Raw genomic sequence first — 19,241 nt, 5'->3', positions numbered from 1 at the left:
CGCAGTGGTTGGCCACCTAGTTTTCTCCTCCTCCTTAGCTGAATGAGCAAAACCAGTTTTAAAAAACAGGAGTGTAACAACTGCAAACAACACAGTTTGGGGGGGCTGAGGGGAGAAGGTCCATGGCCGAAATAAAAACCTTCCAGTTTTGGGAAGAGTTGCATGAACAGCCGAAACCCAGGACTCAGTACAATGGTACAAAACCCACGCTTAGCTCCCAGCTGGCCAATGCTTTTCATTGAAAAAAAATATGTATTTTAAATGCATCTTGTCCAAATTAAAGGGGAAAAAAAGTGTCACTACAGCAGTCTAAATTTTTTTTTCTTTATTTATTTTTTTTAACTAAACAAAACAAAGAAGCCGCCCTTGGGGCTTTCAATTTGGTTTTCAGAGACCCAGAAAGTGAGCGCCGAGGTGAAAGGACACAAAAAAAGCGATCATTTTGTTTCATCTTTCGGGTTGAAGAAAAGCTAAACCGTCCACAAAAAAACAAGCCAAAAAAACCGCACGGGATTAAATAATTTTGTGGATTTATTTTTCAGGGGGAAACAAATCAGCTTTTCCCACCACCGCTGATTCAGGGGGTTAACAGGAGCTCCAGGGTTAGAATGATGCAAAGGCCGATTCAGAAATAACCACATAAAGCCCCGAGCTTCAGGGAATGACTGAACCCCGGGCTGACTGCCTAGAAATACCACCCTCCCCTCCCAACCCCGGCCCTCCCGCTAGACCATCCCCACAGCTGTGGGTTTCTTGCTCCCATCCCTGAAATACGGGTCTAGCTACGACCAGGGACCACAGAGCTGATCCTCAGGGCCGCGGACTCAAGAGATGCCCCGGGTAAGAGCTGTGCAGACTCACAGATACCAGGACTCGGCCACAAACCCCGCTGCGGATCAGGCTTCTCCGTGGATTGCTCCACTCCACCTCCAAAGTCTCTGTCCCCTCGACCTGCGCTGGGAAAGGGTCTGGGAAGCGTGACGCATGCCCACGGACACCCACTCTCCGTTGAGCCCATTTTGCTTTTATTACCACGCAGTAACGCACGCTACAGCTGTTGACGACCTACGACAGGGACCGCACACGCACACACGCACAAAACAAAAATAATAAGTTAAAATAAAAATGTGTAAAAAAAAAAAAAAAAAAAAGGGAAATAAAACAAAACAGAAAAAAAGGCAAAAAAGGAAGGAACAGAAAAGGGTTGTGTACATGGAGCTTCTCGGTGGACATTTTTATTTGATCTTATGGTTGATGGACGGCTTCCAGAGGCAGGGAAGGGCGGCTCGGTTCGTTGCCTCGGAGCGCGCAGTCTCTGGGTTGGCGTTCCCTCGTCCTCCTCTTCCTCCTCCTCCGTTGTGCGGGAGCTCTCATTTCCAAAGGCCGCCCGGTGCGCTGAAGAGCTGAACCGTGTGATGAGGGAGGAACTGGGCGGTCGGCCTCTCCTTTGGGCCTGGGCACCGCGGAGGAAAGTCAGCGGTGGTCGCTTGCTTTTGTCTGTGTGAAGTCTCGAGAGTCTGGTTTTGTTCCCGTCCCGTATTTCCCCCTCCTCCCCCTGGTTCCTCTCATTGGTTTAGTCGCCGGCAGCCTGTCCCCCGGCTAGTCATTGGAAGTGACATCAATGTCTTCCCCACTGGACTGCTTGGTGGCGATCCGCCATCTATTGATGTGATGGGACCCCTTCTTCTTCTGGTCTGACTCGGGGCCTTCCTCTTCCAGCTTCTGCCTCTTGTATTTCGTCCTTCTGTTTTGGAACCACACTTTCACCTGGGCGAGACAAAAAGAGGGGCATGGGGGAGTCAGTGGCTCGGCTCGCATGGAAATACGCTGGGGCTAAGCCTAAGCCCATCCTCCGGACTGGCTCGCTGCAGACCCTCTGCTTTCCCCAGCCCACCACTGCTTCTGCCTCACATTGATGTGAGGCTCTGGTCTTAATTAACTTCCTTTTCCCCCCCAGAGTCTACTGATTACCAGTGAATAATAGGCAGGCAGCACATTGGCAGAGCCTCCTTTGGAGACTCGCCAAACATCTATCCCAGGCTACAAGTGTTCAAAACTGTGTCCTGCCTTGTAAAATCAGTGTGTGGCTCCACTGTGGTAACTCACAATTCCCATCTCACCGCAAAAGCTCAGTGGCAGCTGGGCTGCTCTACACCGTTGTGTCAGCTACAGATACAGATGTGGAATCAGCCACCCCCTGCCTGATGCAGCGGTGCCGGCAAGACCTTTGGTGTGGCTGCAGCTGTGCTGACAGGAGATGGCTTCAGGCAACTTAGAGGGAAGTTATATGTACACTGAGCTCTGTGTGGACACTCATGTTTTGAGTGCCCTTAGCACAAGTAACAAGCTCCATGTGGACACTCGTGTTTTAAGTGCCCTTAAATGCTTCTAAGGGCGCTTAAAACACAAGTGTCCACATGGAGCTTGTTACTCATGCTCAGTGCCCTCTGAGTACCTCAAAGTTATGCCACTTCAGGCAAGGGTCAACTCTGGGCTGTGCTACCTAGCTTGTGTTAGGGTAACTTCAGTCTGCTCCGCAGATACAATGAGCAATTAGCAGTCCTCCAGCATCCCAGAGTGCACCGCTCCCAGCCCCCCACCCACTCCCAAGCAGGGATGAACCCCCCCAGGTGTCCCAGCTCCTAGCCACGCCCCTGATTGCCAGCCCTCTAGTGGCAAGCCAGAGCAGAACAGGCACAAAACGGCATTTCATAGATTTCATAGACATCAGGGCTGGAAGGGATCCTGGAGGATCATCGAGTCCAGCCCCTTGCCCCAGGGGCAGGAATTCAGCAGAGATCATAGGATCCCAGCAAGATAAGCATCCAAATGTGTCTTGAAGCTGTTCAAAGTGGGTGCTTGAACTGCCTCTGGCAGCAGGCTGTTGCAGACCTTGGGGGCTCGGACAGTAAAGAAATTCTTCCTTATGTCCAGCCTGAAACGGTCTTGCAGGAGTTTGTGACCGTTCGACCTCGTCATCCCTTGGGGCACTCTGCTGAACAGACGTTCCCCCAGATCCTGGTGGTCACCCCTGATAAACTTACAGGTGTCCACCAGATCACCCCTGAGCCTGCGCTTTTCCAGGCTAAAGAGTCCCGTGGCTCTCAGCCTGTCATCGTAAGATCTGTTTTCCTGACCTCTGATCACGCGCGTGGCTCTCCTCTGGACTCTCTCAAGCTTCTCCACATCCTTTTTGAATTGTGGAGCCCAAAACTGGATGCAGTACTCCAGGCCTCACCAAGGCCGAGTACAAGGGGAGAATGACGTCCCGGGATTTGCTCGAGAAGCATCTATGGATGCACGCCAGCGTTTTGGTCACTTTACTAGCCGCAGCATCGCATTGGAGGCTCATGTTCATCTTGTGGTCAATGGTGACCCCCAAGTCTCCTTCTTCCATAGCGCTAGCCAGCGTAGCACTGCTGAGCCTATAAGGGTGCTGCAGGTTTTTCCTCCCAAGGTGGAGAACCTTGCATTTTTTGGTGTTAAACACCACCAGGTTCTCGTCCACCCATTTGCTGAGCTTGTCCAGGTCAGCCTGGATCACCCGCCTGTCCTCAGGTGTGGATGCTTTGCCCCAGAGTTTGGTGTTGTCAGCAAACTTGGCCAGTCCGCTTCTGACACCAATGTCCACATCATTGATGAAGATGTTAAATAGTGTAGGCCCTAGGACAGAGCCTTGAGGGACCCCACTGGTGACCACGCACCAAGATGACTGGCTGCTGTCACCCACCACCCTCCGGGTCCTGCCGCAGAGCCAGTCCCCCAGCCAGTGGATCATGGTGAGGTCGAGGCCGCAGTTGGCCCATTTTGCCAAGAGGTGATCATGGGATACCAGATCGGAGGCTTTTTTAAAATCAAGATATACAAGGTCGGTCTCTTCCCCCTTGTCCAGGTGATAGGTCACCTGGTTGCAGAAGGAAATGAGACTGGTCAAGCAAGACCTACCCTTAACCCTTTGTTAACTCTTAATGTGCAACCACTCACAGCACGCGCTAACTTTAACACTGCTTAACGTTCATACAGGTTTAGTCTGGTCCAAGTGTGATGTGGCACTGCACTCCTAGCCTGGTTCATGTGGCAAGGTGGTGCTGGAGAAGGGCTCTGTGCCACGTCTCCCCTGGGAGGCCCAGGCAGGCCCAGTGACACAGGCTCCAAAGTGCAAACAAGCCCCGAGACAGCCACGGATCGCTTGTCCCGGGATGCAAGCACCTGACCCCTGGGGTTCACCTCACCTAGCTACAGCAGTGATTCTCAACCAGGGTGACACAGTGCAACACACCACTTGCCTGGGTAAGTGTGCAGACACTGATGCACAAGTTACAAGCTAGACTCAGAGCCTTCCAAGAAAGATCCACAGTATCCAAACCATCCTGCCCCGTCGGGTCTCTCTGAGGTGTCCGTGACAGAAAAATTGCTCTAGTATTTTTTCCTGCAGGCAAGAAACAGGTGAAAGTGGCCTGGGGCTAACGAGGCCGAGAGGCACGGCGCGAACCCAGCATGCAAAACACAGTGAAGCGTCTCCGCCCGTGCAAGCAGCAATCACAAGATTAAAACTCTTTATTTTTCTGCAGTGAAGACAGCCTTCAGCGTCTACCAGGTCACATGCTAGGGTAAGCCACCAGTTTGGGAACATGCCCATGGGGAGAGTCCCAACCCATCATCACAAACCTGCCAACTGCTCCGAGTTAACTGGGGTTTAAAGAGCTGGTGTTGGCAAACCTTTAAGCCAAGGGCACCGCGGGCTGCCGACGGCTCACGGATCGGAGGGGGTCTCTCCCCTGCCAGAATTAGCTGCTGACCGTTAGAGATCGGCAAGGCCATCTGATTGCATTTTGCCGCCAGCGGTGCAGGCACCGGGGCTGCACTACCCCGCGGAGGGCGGGGGAACGAGAGAGAAAGCGAGAGCAGAAAGTGCCAGCCCAGGATCGCAGCGCCCGAGCTGAGCGATGAGCTTAGGGAAACCTCCACTCCGCAGGGGCAGGGGGCGGGCATCGGAAATGTGGGTAGCTCTCCCGGTGCTAGTTCTCGTGCCCGTGGGTTCAGAGTCAGCCGGGAAGCGATGCAGCTGGAGAAGGGATCCCGCCCAGAGCAGCCCAAGAGGCAACGAGTGGCACTGGGGTCTCAGCAGATGCAAGATACAGATGGAGTTTCTCGCAAGGGAGGGAGGAAACCTCTCCCTGGGGCCTGCCACATGCATGGGACACACACCGCGGGGCCTCCTCCCTGCCTCAGTTTTCCCACCTGCAGCATGGGCAGCAAGGCAAGGGAGCAGCCGTGCTACCCAAGTATTCCTGGCTGCTCTTGGGAGCTCTCCAGCGCCCGGAAGCACAGGCCCAGGGATGTAGACCAGCGCCGGCTCACGGCTGGAGTCGAACTGGCCGGTCCCAGGCTAGGGGGCTGGTGCAGCCCTGCGGGAGAGCCCCTGAACCGGGCCTGGGACAGCTCGGTTGCCGCCAGATGGTGCTGCCGAGAAGCCTGGCCGGCCTCCGCAGCCTGCAGCCTGCCCCCACGCATCGCTCCTCCATGGGCTGCTAGCAACAGGACAGGCTGCATATGCCCGTGCGTATAGCAACCAGCAGAAGTACACATCATCGCAGCGCCGGCTCAGGTGAGCCCCGGGCGGCTGGCAGGGGCGCGCCGCGGGCAGCGGGTGCTGTGGACTGCGAACCGGTCTCGTGCCGTGTAGTAAGAAGCATCATCACCATCACCATCATCGTCGTGCAGCTCTGTCCCCTTTGGGATGCTGGCAGCCTTCGTGGGGCACCCTCCAGCGGCTGCTGGAGGAAACGGAGCCGTCTCCTGTCATGCAGATCCAAAGAGCTTTTATCCCAGCTCCGCTGCTCCGTCCACTTAGGAGGAAATTAGCTGCCTGCTGCAAAGCACAAGCAAAGTTGAAAAACCACGGCCAAAGGGGAAAGAGCTGGATCCTGATCTCACGGGAGCCAAGAGCAAAACCACCCCTGAATTCAACAGGCCCTTTGCTTCTCCACCCCAGGGTGCCTCGAGATCCCTTCAAGGGTGCCACACAATGTGAGCTCTGTTAGGCGTGCAAGCAGGAGCCACAAGATAAACCCGCGGTTTTCACATGGAAATCCAGAGCGCTGAAAGCACGGGGAGCTGCTGCGGGTCTTGCTGAGCTCTCTGAAAGAGCAGAATGGCTCTGGGATTTTTCTGAGCAAAACCTGAGAGCCAGCATTTTCCAAGGGGGGCTCGAGTCTACCAAGGGGGTGGAGGGGGTGCCTGAAGTCTAAAAAAAGTGGCGAACCCCTGATGCGCACAGTCCACGTGGTGAGACAGGCCAGTACTCAGGTGCCAAACTCCCCTGGAGGTCCAGGTATCTAAAGCTCTTTGAGGCTTGGAGGGCTTAAAGCCCAGCCCTGAAGGGTGACAAATGATGCGTTAAAGATGATGCGGCAAGGTCATGCCAGGACCTGTTATATTGACCTGTGGGTGTGTAACACTATTCTGCGTACACGCACCTGTGGATGCGCACACGTGTGCGCACACATGTGCATGTGCTGCCAGGCCGAGTGCTCGCGTGGTTTATTGCATTGCGCTAAGAAACGTGTTGCATCCGTCCTGCTCCTTCCAGCCACGGCGGTTAACCACGGCCTTCGTGCCCCGGGTCGGTGCAAACGCGGCACTGGGCGTTCCCCGCTCCCAGCGTGTCGATGGGAAGGGATCGCAGCCCGTGCGAACGCACACCTGGGCCTTTCCAGGGCTCGCCCCGCTGCAGCCTGCTGAAGACATCCGTCAGGCACCCCCGCCTGTCCTGCTGCAGCCCGGGCGCTGCACGGCTCAGGGCGCCTGCCTGGCTTGGGGCAGCGAACCTCGCGACTGTCCTGCCACTGCCTCCTCACAGGCCCGCGGGAGAGTCGCTTAGCCGCCACGGAGCCTGGGAGCTGGCCAGACATGACGGGCAGGGGACCGTCGCGGCAGCCAAAGCTGTTGCCCATCTGCAGCACTCCTGGTTTTAGCAGCACGGAGCCCTCCACGTCTTCAGCTCCGGCGCTCGGGCTGGACTCAGCATCTTGCTCGCAGGGTCTGGCTTGACCATGGCCCCGGGGTCTCATCCAGGCATTGCAAACACCTTCACTCCGGCCACCCCGCCCAGGCCATCCCAGCCCCCCAGCAATCCGGTCTCGCCCGAGGGCCGAGTCCCAGGGGACGGCGCGGAGCTGGGTGGGGGACAAGCCAGGACTGGGCTCTCCAACGTCTCCAAGGGATTTAGACTCCGGGAGGTTTGGGAGACAAAGTGCAGGAGATTCGGCCGGCGTGAACAGGACAGTCCTGTTCCCCAATTAGCAGAGTGCAGGGGGGTGGATCGGGGTACTCTTAACGGATTTATTTTTATCAGAAGAGGGGAGAGAGGCAGAGGGGGACTGAGACGGTCCACACCGCTGTGTTTCACAGCTGTGCTCCCAACTGACCCCTGGAGAAAACATTTCCAGGCCTGGGGTGCCCCAGGCCACGCTCCCCACTCCCCCCAGCACTTCCCCGAGCTCCAGCTCAGCCACGGCCCTGCCCACGCAGCGCCCGCGGGTGGCACGCGGCCTCTCTCAGGATCGGGCCCAAGGGAAGTCAAGCAGTGCCCTGAAGTCAAGGCCAGTCCCAATTGCCTCGAGGTCTCCGGGGTGCCATCTCCCCGGTCTCTCTTTGGTGCCGGATTCCCTGCATAAATGACGGCTGATTTTTCTCTCTCCGGTGCCCTATCCTGGGCCTGGCTGGTGGGTTTCAGCTCCTCCAGAGCCACGCGCTCGGCTCCCCGGGAGCAAGGCAGGGGCTACTGTCCACACTGCACAGAAGGTAACGTCGGGGGCTTGATCCGAACTCGCCTCCCCTCCCGCCGGCTGCAAGGCTCCTGCCCCCCCGGCGCCAAGTGGAGTGAGACGCCGGGCAGCTTTATTTCAGTCTCCGGCATCAGCAGGGAGCGGCGCGGATGTGTGTCCCTGTGCACTGAGGGCTGAAAGTCTTCATCGCAGACTCCCCTGGGCACGCGCAGCACCTTGCACAGCACGGCCCAGTGCTGCTTTCTAGCATAGCACGGACAAAACGGAGAGCACAGGCTGCAGCCTTGGAGCCAGCGACAGAGGCACTCGCACCACTTGCAGAACAGGCGTCAGGCGGGGGACGCGATGCTGGGCCAGGTCCCCTGCAGCATGACGGGGTGCTGGGGGGCACGCAGCATCCTGGGGAATGTGGCCCTTTGCTGGCCGTGCCCCCCCGTCCCTAATCCAGGGGCAGGTCATGTGCACGGAGGACCCCTCCACGCTCTGTCCATGCAACAAGGGAGGAGGGCAAAGCTGAGGAAGCTCCTCCACAGTCCTCAGCCTCTCCTGGAGCACACAGAGCTGAAAAGCTCATGGCACAAGATCCCCTCTGCCGCCCTGCTGCTGCAGGGCCTTGGACGGCCCACAGCTGCCTGCCGCCCCGTTGCCCCAGGGGTAACACAGCGGCAAGGCCTGGCTCCTGCCAGGCAGGTGGGGCGGCTCTCCCCGACACCTGCCAAGCGCGTCGCCATCCCCTCTGGAAGGCCAGCGCTGCACGGGAGAGCCAAGGGACCGTGGCGAGAAGAGCGGAGCTGGGATCCCGACCCCCTGAGCCTTCGCTAGCTGCGGGCAGCACTGGGTAAAGGCTTTGGCACTGCAGCCGCATCTCTTCCAGCTGCAGCCGGTCAGGACAGTGATGGGACTGGGGGTCCTCTGCGGGCAGAGAGGAGACATGCGGGGTGCAGATTACAGCCTGGGGGAGAACAGGGCCTCAGCAAGCGACAGAGCCTGGGGAGGGATGTCCGAAGGCCTGGGAAGGGAGCGTGTGCACCTACCCAGCTCCTGGGGGTCAGGCTACCCGGCTTCCCCACAACCCACTCCCCTCGCACACATGGCCTGGGGACTGAGCAGCATGCACTGCAGCTGCCGGGACAGCCTGCATGAAGATTTCCACCCCGCCTGAAAACTCAGGACCTTGTTTCTCAGAGGGCATCTACATGGGCTTTTACGTGCTCCTAAACTTAATGCACATTAGCCTAATGCGCATTAAGGCAATTTAGGCACGCGTCTATGTGTGTATGTGCTAATGCGCGTTAATGGGGTGTGCGGACCAACTTGGGACTCAAGTTAGTTCCCAGTCAATGGACACACACCATGTTAATGCGCATTAGCGCGTCTACACGTTTGCTAATTTGATTTAACTACTCACATAATTCTGATACCTACTTTATGAAGATATCAAGTTTAGGCTTAAATAGCCTTAAATTGCTATTTTTAAGGTGCATTAAGGGTGCACACGTGTAGACATACATACAGGAGTGGCAGGCAGCCAGAAGGGACCAGCCTCTCGTGACACCGGAAAGTGAGTTACACGCTTGTCTCGTGGGGCAGCTGGTGCTTCTGCTGGACACACATACACACACAGCTCTCAGCCCATTTTACAGCAGAGACATGGAGGCCCGTGGCCCCTGTCACACTGGGATGCTTCTGGGACTGAATGCCTTTATAATGCGGAAAGCAAAATGTTCCCACTAGCCCCTGGCACTTGGACTGGGCCATGACAGCTACAAAACGAATGCAATGGAAAGGCCTGGTGGCCATCATCTGCCTCCAGCTGCTTGCTCCCTTGGCCAGCACAATGTCACTCCATGTGGGATGTCCGGCAGGGCCCCTGATGCCGACAGGGTTCGTGCACCTTGCAGCCACGTGCGCACGAACCCTCCCAGGCAGTAGGGAAACTCGGAGGTGCCCAAACCTGAACTCGGGTCTTTCCAAGCTCCAGCAGGTTTGCAACCCACCGCCCAACCCTTTCTCCTTCCACAGCCGCCTGCCCCCGCTGCCATCCAGAGCACCATGGGCTGCTGCTCTCTTCTGCCCAAAGTTTACAAGAGGTGGAAAAGTGATGGAGGAGGAGAAAAATGTCCAGTGTCAGGAATGTCTAAAGCAAAGAAAAGGTCCCGTCTAGTCTGGAGGTACAGGGGACGACCCGGGTGGGTTGCAAAGTGAAGCACACCCCCAGCGTGACCCCCACCCTGGGACCCTGTTAAAGCCATGAGCCCCAGCCAAGTCAGCCAGGCTGAAGGTTCCCATGGAAAACCAACAGCACCCCAGGGTGCAGGAAACCAAGATGCTGGTTTGGTTTGGGGCCTGGTTCCTGCCCAGTGATGCTGAATCAAGGCCCCGAGCGAGCGCTTTCCCGCTGGCATCTTTCCCCAGGGAAATCAGAGTCCGGAGGTCCTTGTGATCCCTGATGATCCCATGATCCCTTCACACAGGAACAGGGGTGATCGGGCCGGATCCCTGTCTTCTGCTCCCCGTTATATTTTCACATCATTTGGACACAACACAAATTTGCTTCCTGGCTTACTTTGTGTGCCTTGCCACTTGCCTATTTTCCACGCCACCGCTGGCTGCGGTTCTGCTGTGGGCAAAATCATTCCCGCCCCTGGTTTCTAAAGCAATACTGAACCCTCTGCTTGGAAATATCCAAGTCGTTTCTTCTCTTCATAGGGATGTTCTGTGGCAGTGGGAGATAGTGTAAAAACTGCAAAGAATCTGCCCGCTGGCTTCCTTTTAGGGCATTTTGTAAAACACGATATATAGTGAGACTTACACTGAACAACCACCAAGGCTTTCCTATAGCCTTAACCTCAGAGCATTTATAGAAGATGCGTACATGCGTGATTATGGGGCTCTCGAACAGTACAGGGAGGTGAGGCCAGGTAAGCACAAACAGTATTTAAAATAAAAAAAACATTATCCCCCATGTATAGGCAAGGAAACTGAGGCACAGAGCGATTAAGAGACTGCTCAGAAATCAGATTCAGGTCTGTATCCTCTCCTGAAAAGCCGCCTCGGTGGCAGCTCTCCAGGTGCTAAACAGCACCTCCTTCTGAAGGGGACTCGGGGTAGAGAAATCCATTTTGACACCACAACTGCCTGGAAAATGAAGACTGCTTTGCCCAGGCAAACCCTCGTGTCGGGCCACTCTCACGTCGGTGACAGTGGCTCCCAGGAAAAAAAATGAGCATCTATGAGACAATATGGAATAAGTTGTCATTATGAAATCCCATCCTAGTTGCAAATAGAAATCAGTTTAGATCTTCAAGCACATGGTTTTACTCCTTCCTCCCAAAACAACACAACCTCTGAGCATTAGCCATTGCAGTGCTTGAATTAAAAATCAACCCCACATTTGCAGGTTCAGCTTCAGGAAAGGCAGCTTTTTCCCCCATAATGTAAATCAATAACTACAGATAAAGACCTGGCCTTGCACAATCCCTGGAACAGGCCACCCAAAAGGTGGCGGAGTCTCCATCCGGGTAGACCAAGCCTCGTCTGGGATGATGTAGTTGGGGCTGGTCCTGCTTGCAGCAGGGGGCTGGACCAGATGTGACCCCCTGAAGTCCCTTCCCACCCTCCTGGTCTGTGATACTATGATAATCTCCCCCAGAGACCCTAGAACCAAGCGCAGGACCCAAAGGGTTAAAAATGCTCTAAAAATACAAAAATGAGAACTACGCCGAAAACCATTCTGATGTGCTATTTTTATGGCATGCCCCAAAACACTGCCTGTGCAAGAGCCAAGACTGTCAGGCCCTGATTATAAGCAACTCCACACATAAATAAAGTGGAATTGTTACGGTTCCTTTGGAAGATTACAGATGCCGACTTGGAATCACAGCAGCGCAGTATTACAAGGCCAGGCAGTCTCCATCCAGCCCCTCTCACGGCGGTCTTGACTTCTGCGCCATCTCCAGGCCACGCGCTCTGCGGCCCATTCACATGCAGAGCAAGAGAGCCGGTTTTCAGCCTCTGCCCTTCCGATTCGGCGAGCGTGCCTTGCTCTCAGCCCAGGAGAGAGAGGGAAGAAAAACTCACGCTCCGTCTCCTCTGGTTTCAGTCGCTCCGAGGGGAGCCGTCGTGCTTGCAGTTCTCAGGCAGTGCGACCAGGCTGCCTGCTGTTGAAATGCAAAGCAAAAAGAAACTCAAAAACCCTCCCCAAAACAGCAGAAAAATCCAGGCTGCCGGTAGGTTAAACCTGCAGCCCGCTCTGAGCCAGCTGCACTGTAGCTGCCTCGCTGAATGCACTGGCTCTGCCTCCTGCGCAGAGCGAAAGAGCGCGTCTGCCGGCGGCGAACGGAGGTCCTTGTCTACGTCGGGGATGTCAGAGGCAGCAACCCGCAGGCCAGATCTAGCCCACAAAGCCCCGTCGTCTGGCACCCCGGGCCTAGAGGGGACCGGCGTGCTGCTGGCCCCGCCGGGCCCGTGCACAGAGCCCAGGACCCGCGCTGCACGCCGTGCCCAGCACGCCCAGCCCGAGCTGGCCCAGGGTGGGCGCCGCGTGCCGCTGGACCAGCTGGAGCGCCCACCCCGCGTCCCGACTGGTCCCACGGTCTCGGGCCAGCCAACGCGAGCGCCTCCTGTGCTGGATCCGACATCCCGCCGGGGCCCGATCCAGCTCGTGGGGCTGGCCCAGTGCCATTCCCATGGACCAGCCCTGCACCACGCATCTACGGGGCCCGATGAATTTGGAGAAGAGGAGGGGGAGAAGAGGTCGTCTGCCCTGATGCCAACCCTGCTCTGTGTCGCGGGGTAGAAGCCGGTACCACACCGCTGGGTTCAGCGCTACCGATCGTCACGCACTCCCCATCCATTGCTCGCGGGGCCAGGAGGAGTGTCGAACAAACCCCGTGCCCAGCGGACTTCTCTCCTTCCCATCGTTGCCCTGCCCGACTTCGAGTGCTAGCCCCAGCTCTGCGTGAGCCTGGCAACAGATGCTTAACGAAACTCTGCATTTCCCCTGGTGTCGCCCTGCGCTCCTTCTAGCAGACGAGAGCCTGGTCAGCCCGTTCCTCTCTGCCCGCGCAAAACAAGCAGGCGTGGGTGAAACAGGAGTAAATCATACATGTCCACACTGGTTTAGCAGCATTTTTCTCCTCGTCCTCAGCACAGCAGTATCCAGGGCCTAACGTTCGGTCCCTGCTTTGTGAAATCTCACCAATCTTTGTTGTGCTGGGTCTTTAGCTCGCTGTAAGCAAGGCTTGCAACAGTCCCGGGAGAGGGACAAGCTGGGAATCAAGCGCGGTCAGTATAAGGGGGGGTCATTGCTGTGGCTGCCAGACCACGGTTCTCGAGCTGCCAGACCAGATAACGCTACGAGCGCCTTCGAAACAGTCTCCCGAAACCAGAACGAAGGTCTCATGGGAAAGACGGACAAATAATCAAGGTGATTAAATAACGGTTCTCAGAATTTGCAACCGAGCCAGAGTTTGCCTTTGGCCGAGTTCACGGCCAAGCGCGAGCTCGCCGTCTCCATCTTACAAATGGACTCTTCCGGCTTCACTCTTCGAACGCACGCACCGCCCAAAGAGCGCAGGATGCTATCGCACGAAGGTTGCAACGGGAAACGCACAGACACGAGGACGTGAAAGGGGCAGGGAGGCATTACGGTCAGAGAAGCAACTGTGAAACGCCAGCGCCTTCCTACCCGGCAAATCCACTCCCTCTGCATTTCTGACATGAAACTGTTGCTAAATAAAGACTTTGCTCCTTTTTTACTCCAGTTGCACGTGCAAACCACCGGTGCCGCAGAGAGGGCCTCGGCTCCCCGGCAGCTCACGGGGGGAGGAGAGTTGCTCCCCAGGTCCCGGGCTGTGTTCCCGGTGACAGGGCAGGAGTCAGGCTGCCCCCGGAGAAAACTGGACGTAGGGTCGCCGAGACGGAAAATAAAGAAACCTGCCAATGTTTTTCCAAGGGAATCATTTTGCAGAGCCCAATTGCCACGGGGAATTACGCTCTTGACCAGACACTTACAAAAGCAATAAAATCACCCGGATTCAGGGCGCAGCAACCAGGAGCACGGCTGAGCTCGAAGTTTCTCCTGGGAGTGCTGACTCACTCCCGCTGTCGACATGCCATTGTTTGCACTGGTGCCGTTCTCTTTAAACGCACGCCGGATTCAGGCGGCTTTCGGAGCAACGTAGACGACAGCGCAGGCCAGGTCGGCCATGCGGCCACGCTAGAGTCAGTCTGGGAATCGCAGCTTTACCGGCCCTGATTTTTAAGTGCCGTCTGCATGACTCCCGACTCCAGGCTCACGCCGCAATCCCTTCCCCGGCTGCCGGGCGTGTGTTTTCCCAACTTTACGACTGCTAAGATTTCATAGCAATAAATCAGCTGATGAGAACGCACGCTTTCTTCTCCGTGTCCACCACGTGCCTGCCACCCCGAGCGTCTGTACTGACGCAGGAAGGGCCTGCGTGTACCCGACGCACCAGGGACAGCGAGATGGGACCTTGCATCCCCCAGTGGAAATCATGCCCCTTTTCTCCAAAACCTACCCCCGGCCTCCAGGCCCAACTCTCTGCCCCAAGCCTCGTGTGACGCCAACACCCACTGCCATCAGTGGGACTGGGAGCGAGTCCAGCCGTGGCCCTCCGTCCCTCGCCTTTGCAGCCAGCCAGACCCAAAGGAGGAAGAAGCGCAGACATTTTCCCCCCTGACGTCATACATCTCGCTCCAGCTTCCGAGCATGTAGCACGTGTCTGCTGGGAACCCACGCACCCCCCTCCCGACCATTTTACAGACAGGGAAACTGAGGCATGCCTTGCCCAAGGTTTCCAAAGCGGGTTTGCACTCGAGAGCACCTGGCTCCCGGGCCTGTGCTCAGGTCACTTCCACCACATGCAGTCGTCTCCCCTCATCTTTCCATGTGCGGCCTATTCCCCCCCAGCAAAGAGCTGCGGGCTTCGTGGGTTGTGGTTCACACCGTTCTTCCTGTTGCAAGTGGGGAAAAAAATTTTCCCTGCGGAAAAGAGAGGGGCTCGGGGCCCTAAACCACAACTCAGCGGGGGACGGGCTCCCCCCCCCAATTCTCAGGAGCACGCACATCTCCCTCGACAAAACGGCTCGCACGCAGCTAACCGCGACACAGCGGCGACAACGCCACCGCCCAGAGGGACCCCCTCCATCACACCCGTGCCCCGAGATGCCCACGGGGGGGAAGCGGAGGAGCTGCTTTCGTCGGGGGGTAGCAGGGAGCATGTGCAAAGCGGAGTTGGCCGAGTTGTGCCTGCCCTCCACACCCCCACCGGCCTGCACACCAAGCCACAGCCCCTCCTGGCTGCACCAACACGTCCACACCCCCCTCCACAAAGTGACAGACGCCACACGCCCGCATCGGTGCCACGTGAACCGCGTCTGCTCCTGCACACGTAGACACAGATACCGCACCAAAAGGACCGGGTGTCCAGCAAAACCCCACCGCCCCGCTTGCACAAACCGATGCACACAGTGCACAAACTGCGCAGACACCATTCAAACCCGCGACCGTGCCCACGCAGACCCACGCGGGCACAGCGCACTAGCAACACAGACACGGGGCACCAAGGTCACACACACGCACACACCAAGTCCCCTTCTCCATACGCACGCACACACAAGCCACGCGCACGCGCCTCAACATCGCAGACAAAACCGCAATCCTTCCTGCGCACGTCCCAACGTACGCCCCCACGTGATCCCGCGCACACCTTGGCATTGGCACAAACCCACAACCGCACACAGTTGTGGCCAGATGTTGCGCTTGGCCTGGCGAGTTGTGTTCCTGTCCTCACCGCCAGGCCTGTACCTGGACTCCTGGCGGCCCCGGGGAAACTTTTAGTGTCGAGCCCCCCTTCACCAGAGATACTGATAATAAGACTTGGACCACGGGGAAAAATTACCGTTTTCGGGTCCTCTTTCTGCCTAGGCCCCGGTTCGCCCGTGCCTGTGCCCGGCTCTGCTCCCCTCAGGTTTGTTATCCATTAGCCCAATTAAATGGGAGCCAACAGCCCTACACTACAGCCCGTGCCCCGAGGAGACGCCTGGATATCGTGCCCAGCCTTCGCTGAGCTGGGGCCCAAAGGGAAGGGAAGGGACAAGGATTTCCTCGAGCCCCTCAGCCTTCCTGGGGGCCTGCTCCAGCTGTGGCCCGCCAGTCCAGCTGTGCACAGCTCCAGGTGCCTCCCCAGAGGAGGAGAGGAGACAGCTGCCAACCAGCGTCCCAGAAAGGGTCTTGGTGGGGACCGGAGGTGGGAGCCGTCGTGTCTCTCCCCCTTGGGCTGGTCGAGGCCCCGGAGTCGAGCTGCTGAACGCAGCGAGGGGGGGAGAGCTCGTTGAGGCAATTAGCACTTCCCTCATCTGAAATAAAATGTGTGCACGCGCGCGTCTATATGGGGCTGCGCGTTTCTCACACGTGCGAAAGTGCGTGCCTTTTATATAAGAGGGACGTGTGGGTGGGGTATTACATATAAAATGGTGCCCGTGTCTCCCATATATCGTCTACGAGGAGGGGACGGGCCGCGGTGTCGCCGCGTCTCGGGTGGGAGGCGTGCGCGTGTACGGCGGACCCCGGGCGCGTGCACGCGTGACATCCGTGCAACCCGGACCGTAGTAATGCATGCAATGCCGTGTCGTGTGTGTGTGTGTGTGTGTGTGTGTGTGTGTGTGTGTGTGTGTGTGTGTGCCGTATGATGCAAGCTGGAGTTTTTCATTCCTATTTTTAGAAGAGTTGGTTGCCTTCCCTGAGCAGCTCGGGCCTTTGGCTGCTCGTCAGTAATCCGATGCCCGTTCGCACGATAATACACATATTTCACGTCCTGAGTTGGTCTCCCTCTCCTAGCAAGCCAGGACTTTCTTTCCCCACCCCTTGCACAATCAGATGCAGCTTTCAAACAACCACGAAGCTAAATGGGGGTAGGGGGGAGTCTGCCTCTGGTTCAGAAACTCTACGTAATCCTGGGAAACGGCTCCGATCCTGCGTTCGGGACCCAAACTCCCCCGCCGAGCGGCCCGAGCTACCGTCCCCTGGTTGGGGCTAGTAGCACCCTCCTCCTCCTGCCTCGGGTGGGACGGCTGCCGGAGCGAGGTGCTGCCGAGCGCAACAAAAGGGACGGCGAGCCGCCCCTTCCCGCTGCAGGGTTTGCTCCGGGGGGGAGTCTCTCCCCCCAAATCTCTCTGACCGGGGCTCATCCGGGATGATGAATAATCCCCTGCTAAAAAACGACACGACGTTTCCACCGGATTTCGAGAACTAAAAATACGTGTGACGGCTGAACGCAGTCTCGAGCACAAGACACATTTCTCCCTCTCTGTCCGTCCGTAAACAAGCCCCGGCTCCCAGATCCAGAGATACGGGGCTTTCAATTTTCTGAACAAATTGCAATTAGGCCAGGGGCAACACGGGACAATCCCAAAGACTCTTTGAACCCTCTGGGCAATATTTTACTGATACCGCTTTCCAAACTAATTGGCTTTTTTCTTTTCATTACCCTCTCGGAGTTTCTCTTAAAGCCGGCTGCCGACATGAATAATGACAGGAGGCACACAGCGGCATGTATGACGGCAACCGCGGCAAAGAACGGCTTTCTCCCGGCCAAGTTTTGACCTCTCTCACAGGCTTTAGGACAAAGGCATTTGAACCGATTGGTCCCGGTTTATACGCTTCTCTTTTGTTTTCAAATATACAATTTCTATATTTTCTTACATATAATATAAGGGGAAAAACAGCGACTAGACAGAATAAATGTCAAGCATTACAAGCGGTTCTGTGCAGAGCCAAACCTACTAATTTAGTGAAGCGCGAGTCTGGACACAGACCTGACTATTGCTGCGCCGTCTCATTGCTATCGATATCTGTCTGCTCCTATTATTCTCCTCTGTTAATGCCCCCGACACATCTTGCGACAACTTTTGCCGACGAATCCTCCCAAGAACCAACGTGTGCAGATACGCGGCTGGGCTCAGCCCCATGCAAATATTATATCTAAGTGCACAATAACACAGGTTTGCACAGAAATTAGCAGTATTCCAGAAAAAGCGGGGGATGCACACATGGAAAATTAAAATCTCTGCAGTTACACTGGACCGGAGAACAAAACCGAAAGGAGACAGACGTCCCCGAGTCAGGGAATAAATCAGCCTCTCTCCCCGACAGCCGCAGCGAGAAACTTTTCCTATCAACAGATTATTCCACAATTGTGCATTACGGGCAGTTTAGCACCTTCCCTGCAGCACCGAGCAGCCGGCGCCGGTCGAGAGGAGAGGGAATATCGCTCCGATACAGTCTGCATATTTATTTACTTGTGGGGATTTTATCTCTCTGCTGCATATTTTTTTTCACCCACATTGAATCCTGCGTTCTTGCCGTATTTCTTAATGCTGGAAGGCGAATTGCCTTGCAACAATCTTCTCTAAAACTGGCAAGCCGAAATCAAAATAAATCTCCACCGCCTTTTCCGCACAGCCAATTCGGGGGGACGTTTCTTTGTATCGGCCTGGGCGGCAAAAAAATGATCAAACCGTGTTGGTAGGAAGAAACACCGTGGGCTCCCGCCGTGCCCGTGAAGCGGCCGCAGGCAGCCAACGACACTGTCATTAGCATGGCATTCGTTATCAAAATAATGGGGACGGCATCGATAATAATCCGCGGACTGGGGCTGCATTTGCCAGGGATTTTGGGCAGGGGAAAAACGGCTTTGCAAATATTTTTACCAACCCCCCCGGACTCGGGCAGCGGATTAAAAAGGTAAGGCTAATAAAAGCCCGCCTCGCACCAGAAGCGTTATTCCGTTCTTCCTGTTAAAAAAAAAGCTGTTAATCCCCGCGCGGGTGAGCAGGGCTGCGCCGCCCAGGCCCGCGGCGCTCCGCCCGCGTCCCGCAGCCCCCCGCGGCTCTGCGGCCGGCGGCGGCGGGGCTTACCTGGGTCTCGGAGAGGCTCAGGCTGCTGGCCAGCTGCTTGCGCTCCGCGCCCACCACGTAGTGGTTCTTCTCGAAGGCCCGCTCCAGCCGCAGCAGCTGCGACGGCGAGAAGGCCGTGCGGATCCGCTTGGGCTTCCGGGCGAAGGGGCCGTGCAGCAGCAGGCCCTCCTGCGACACCTCGCTCCCTGCGGGCCGAAGCGGGGTCAGGCGCGGGCCCGGCCGAGGCCTCCGCGCCCCGGATCGGGCCCCGCGCCGCTGCAAGCCGGACGTGTCGGGCACGTGCGGCACGGGCTCCCACACACACACACGCACACCGCGATATTGTGCGGATGTTTGCACGCGCAAGCACCGCGCTGTCGTGTGCGCGCACACACTCGCAACCGGCTTGTGGGGGTGTATTTGGGCGCGCGCGCGCAAATCAAGGTACTGTCTGTACATTTACGCGGACGTGCAAAAAGGCGCACACACCGGTATTGCGCGTGTATTTACACATCCGTGCATGTGCGCACA

The 19,241-nt window shown here is 56.8% G+C and overlaps 1 protein-coding gene across 1 annotated transcript in view; it reads right to left on the bottom strand.

Annotated features, from left to right (window-relative positions):
- Positions 1-310: 310 nt before the first annotated feature.
- Positions 311-19,241, bottom strand: part of EMX1 (empty spiracles homeobox 1) — a gene marked incomplete at its 5' end in the record, with an annotated part of 20,256 nt that continues 1,325 nt past the window's right edge. Inside the window, 2 exons of the mRNA XM_019552553.1 lie at positions 311-1,767; positions 18,732-18,916. Coding sequence (XP_019408098.1) covers positions 1,600-1,767; positions 18,732-18,916 — 353 coding nt within the window. The remainder of the gene's footprint in view (positions 1,768-18,731; positions 18,917-19,241) is intronic.

The sequence above is a fragment of the Crocodylus porosus genome, unplaced genomic scaffold (assembly GCF_001723895.1).
Source record: "Crocodylus porosus isolate Cpor-Errol unplaced genomic scaffold, CroPor_comp1, whole genome shotgun sequence".
In the NCBI taxonomy this organism is placed as follows: Eukaryota; Metazoa; Chordata; order Crocodylia; family Crocodylidae; genus Crocodylus; species Crocodylus porosus.
This window is presented reverse-complemented; position numbering and strand designations above follow the sequence as displayed.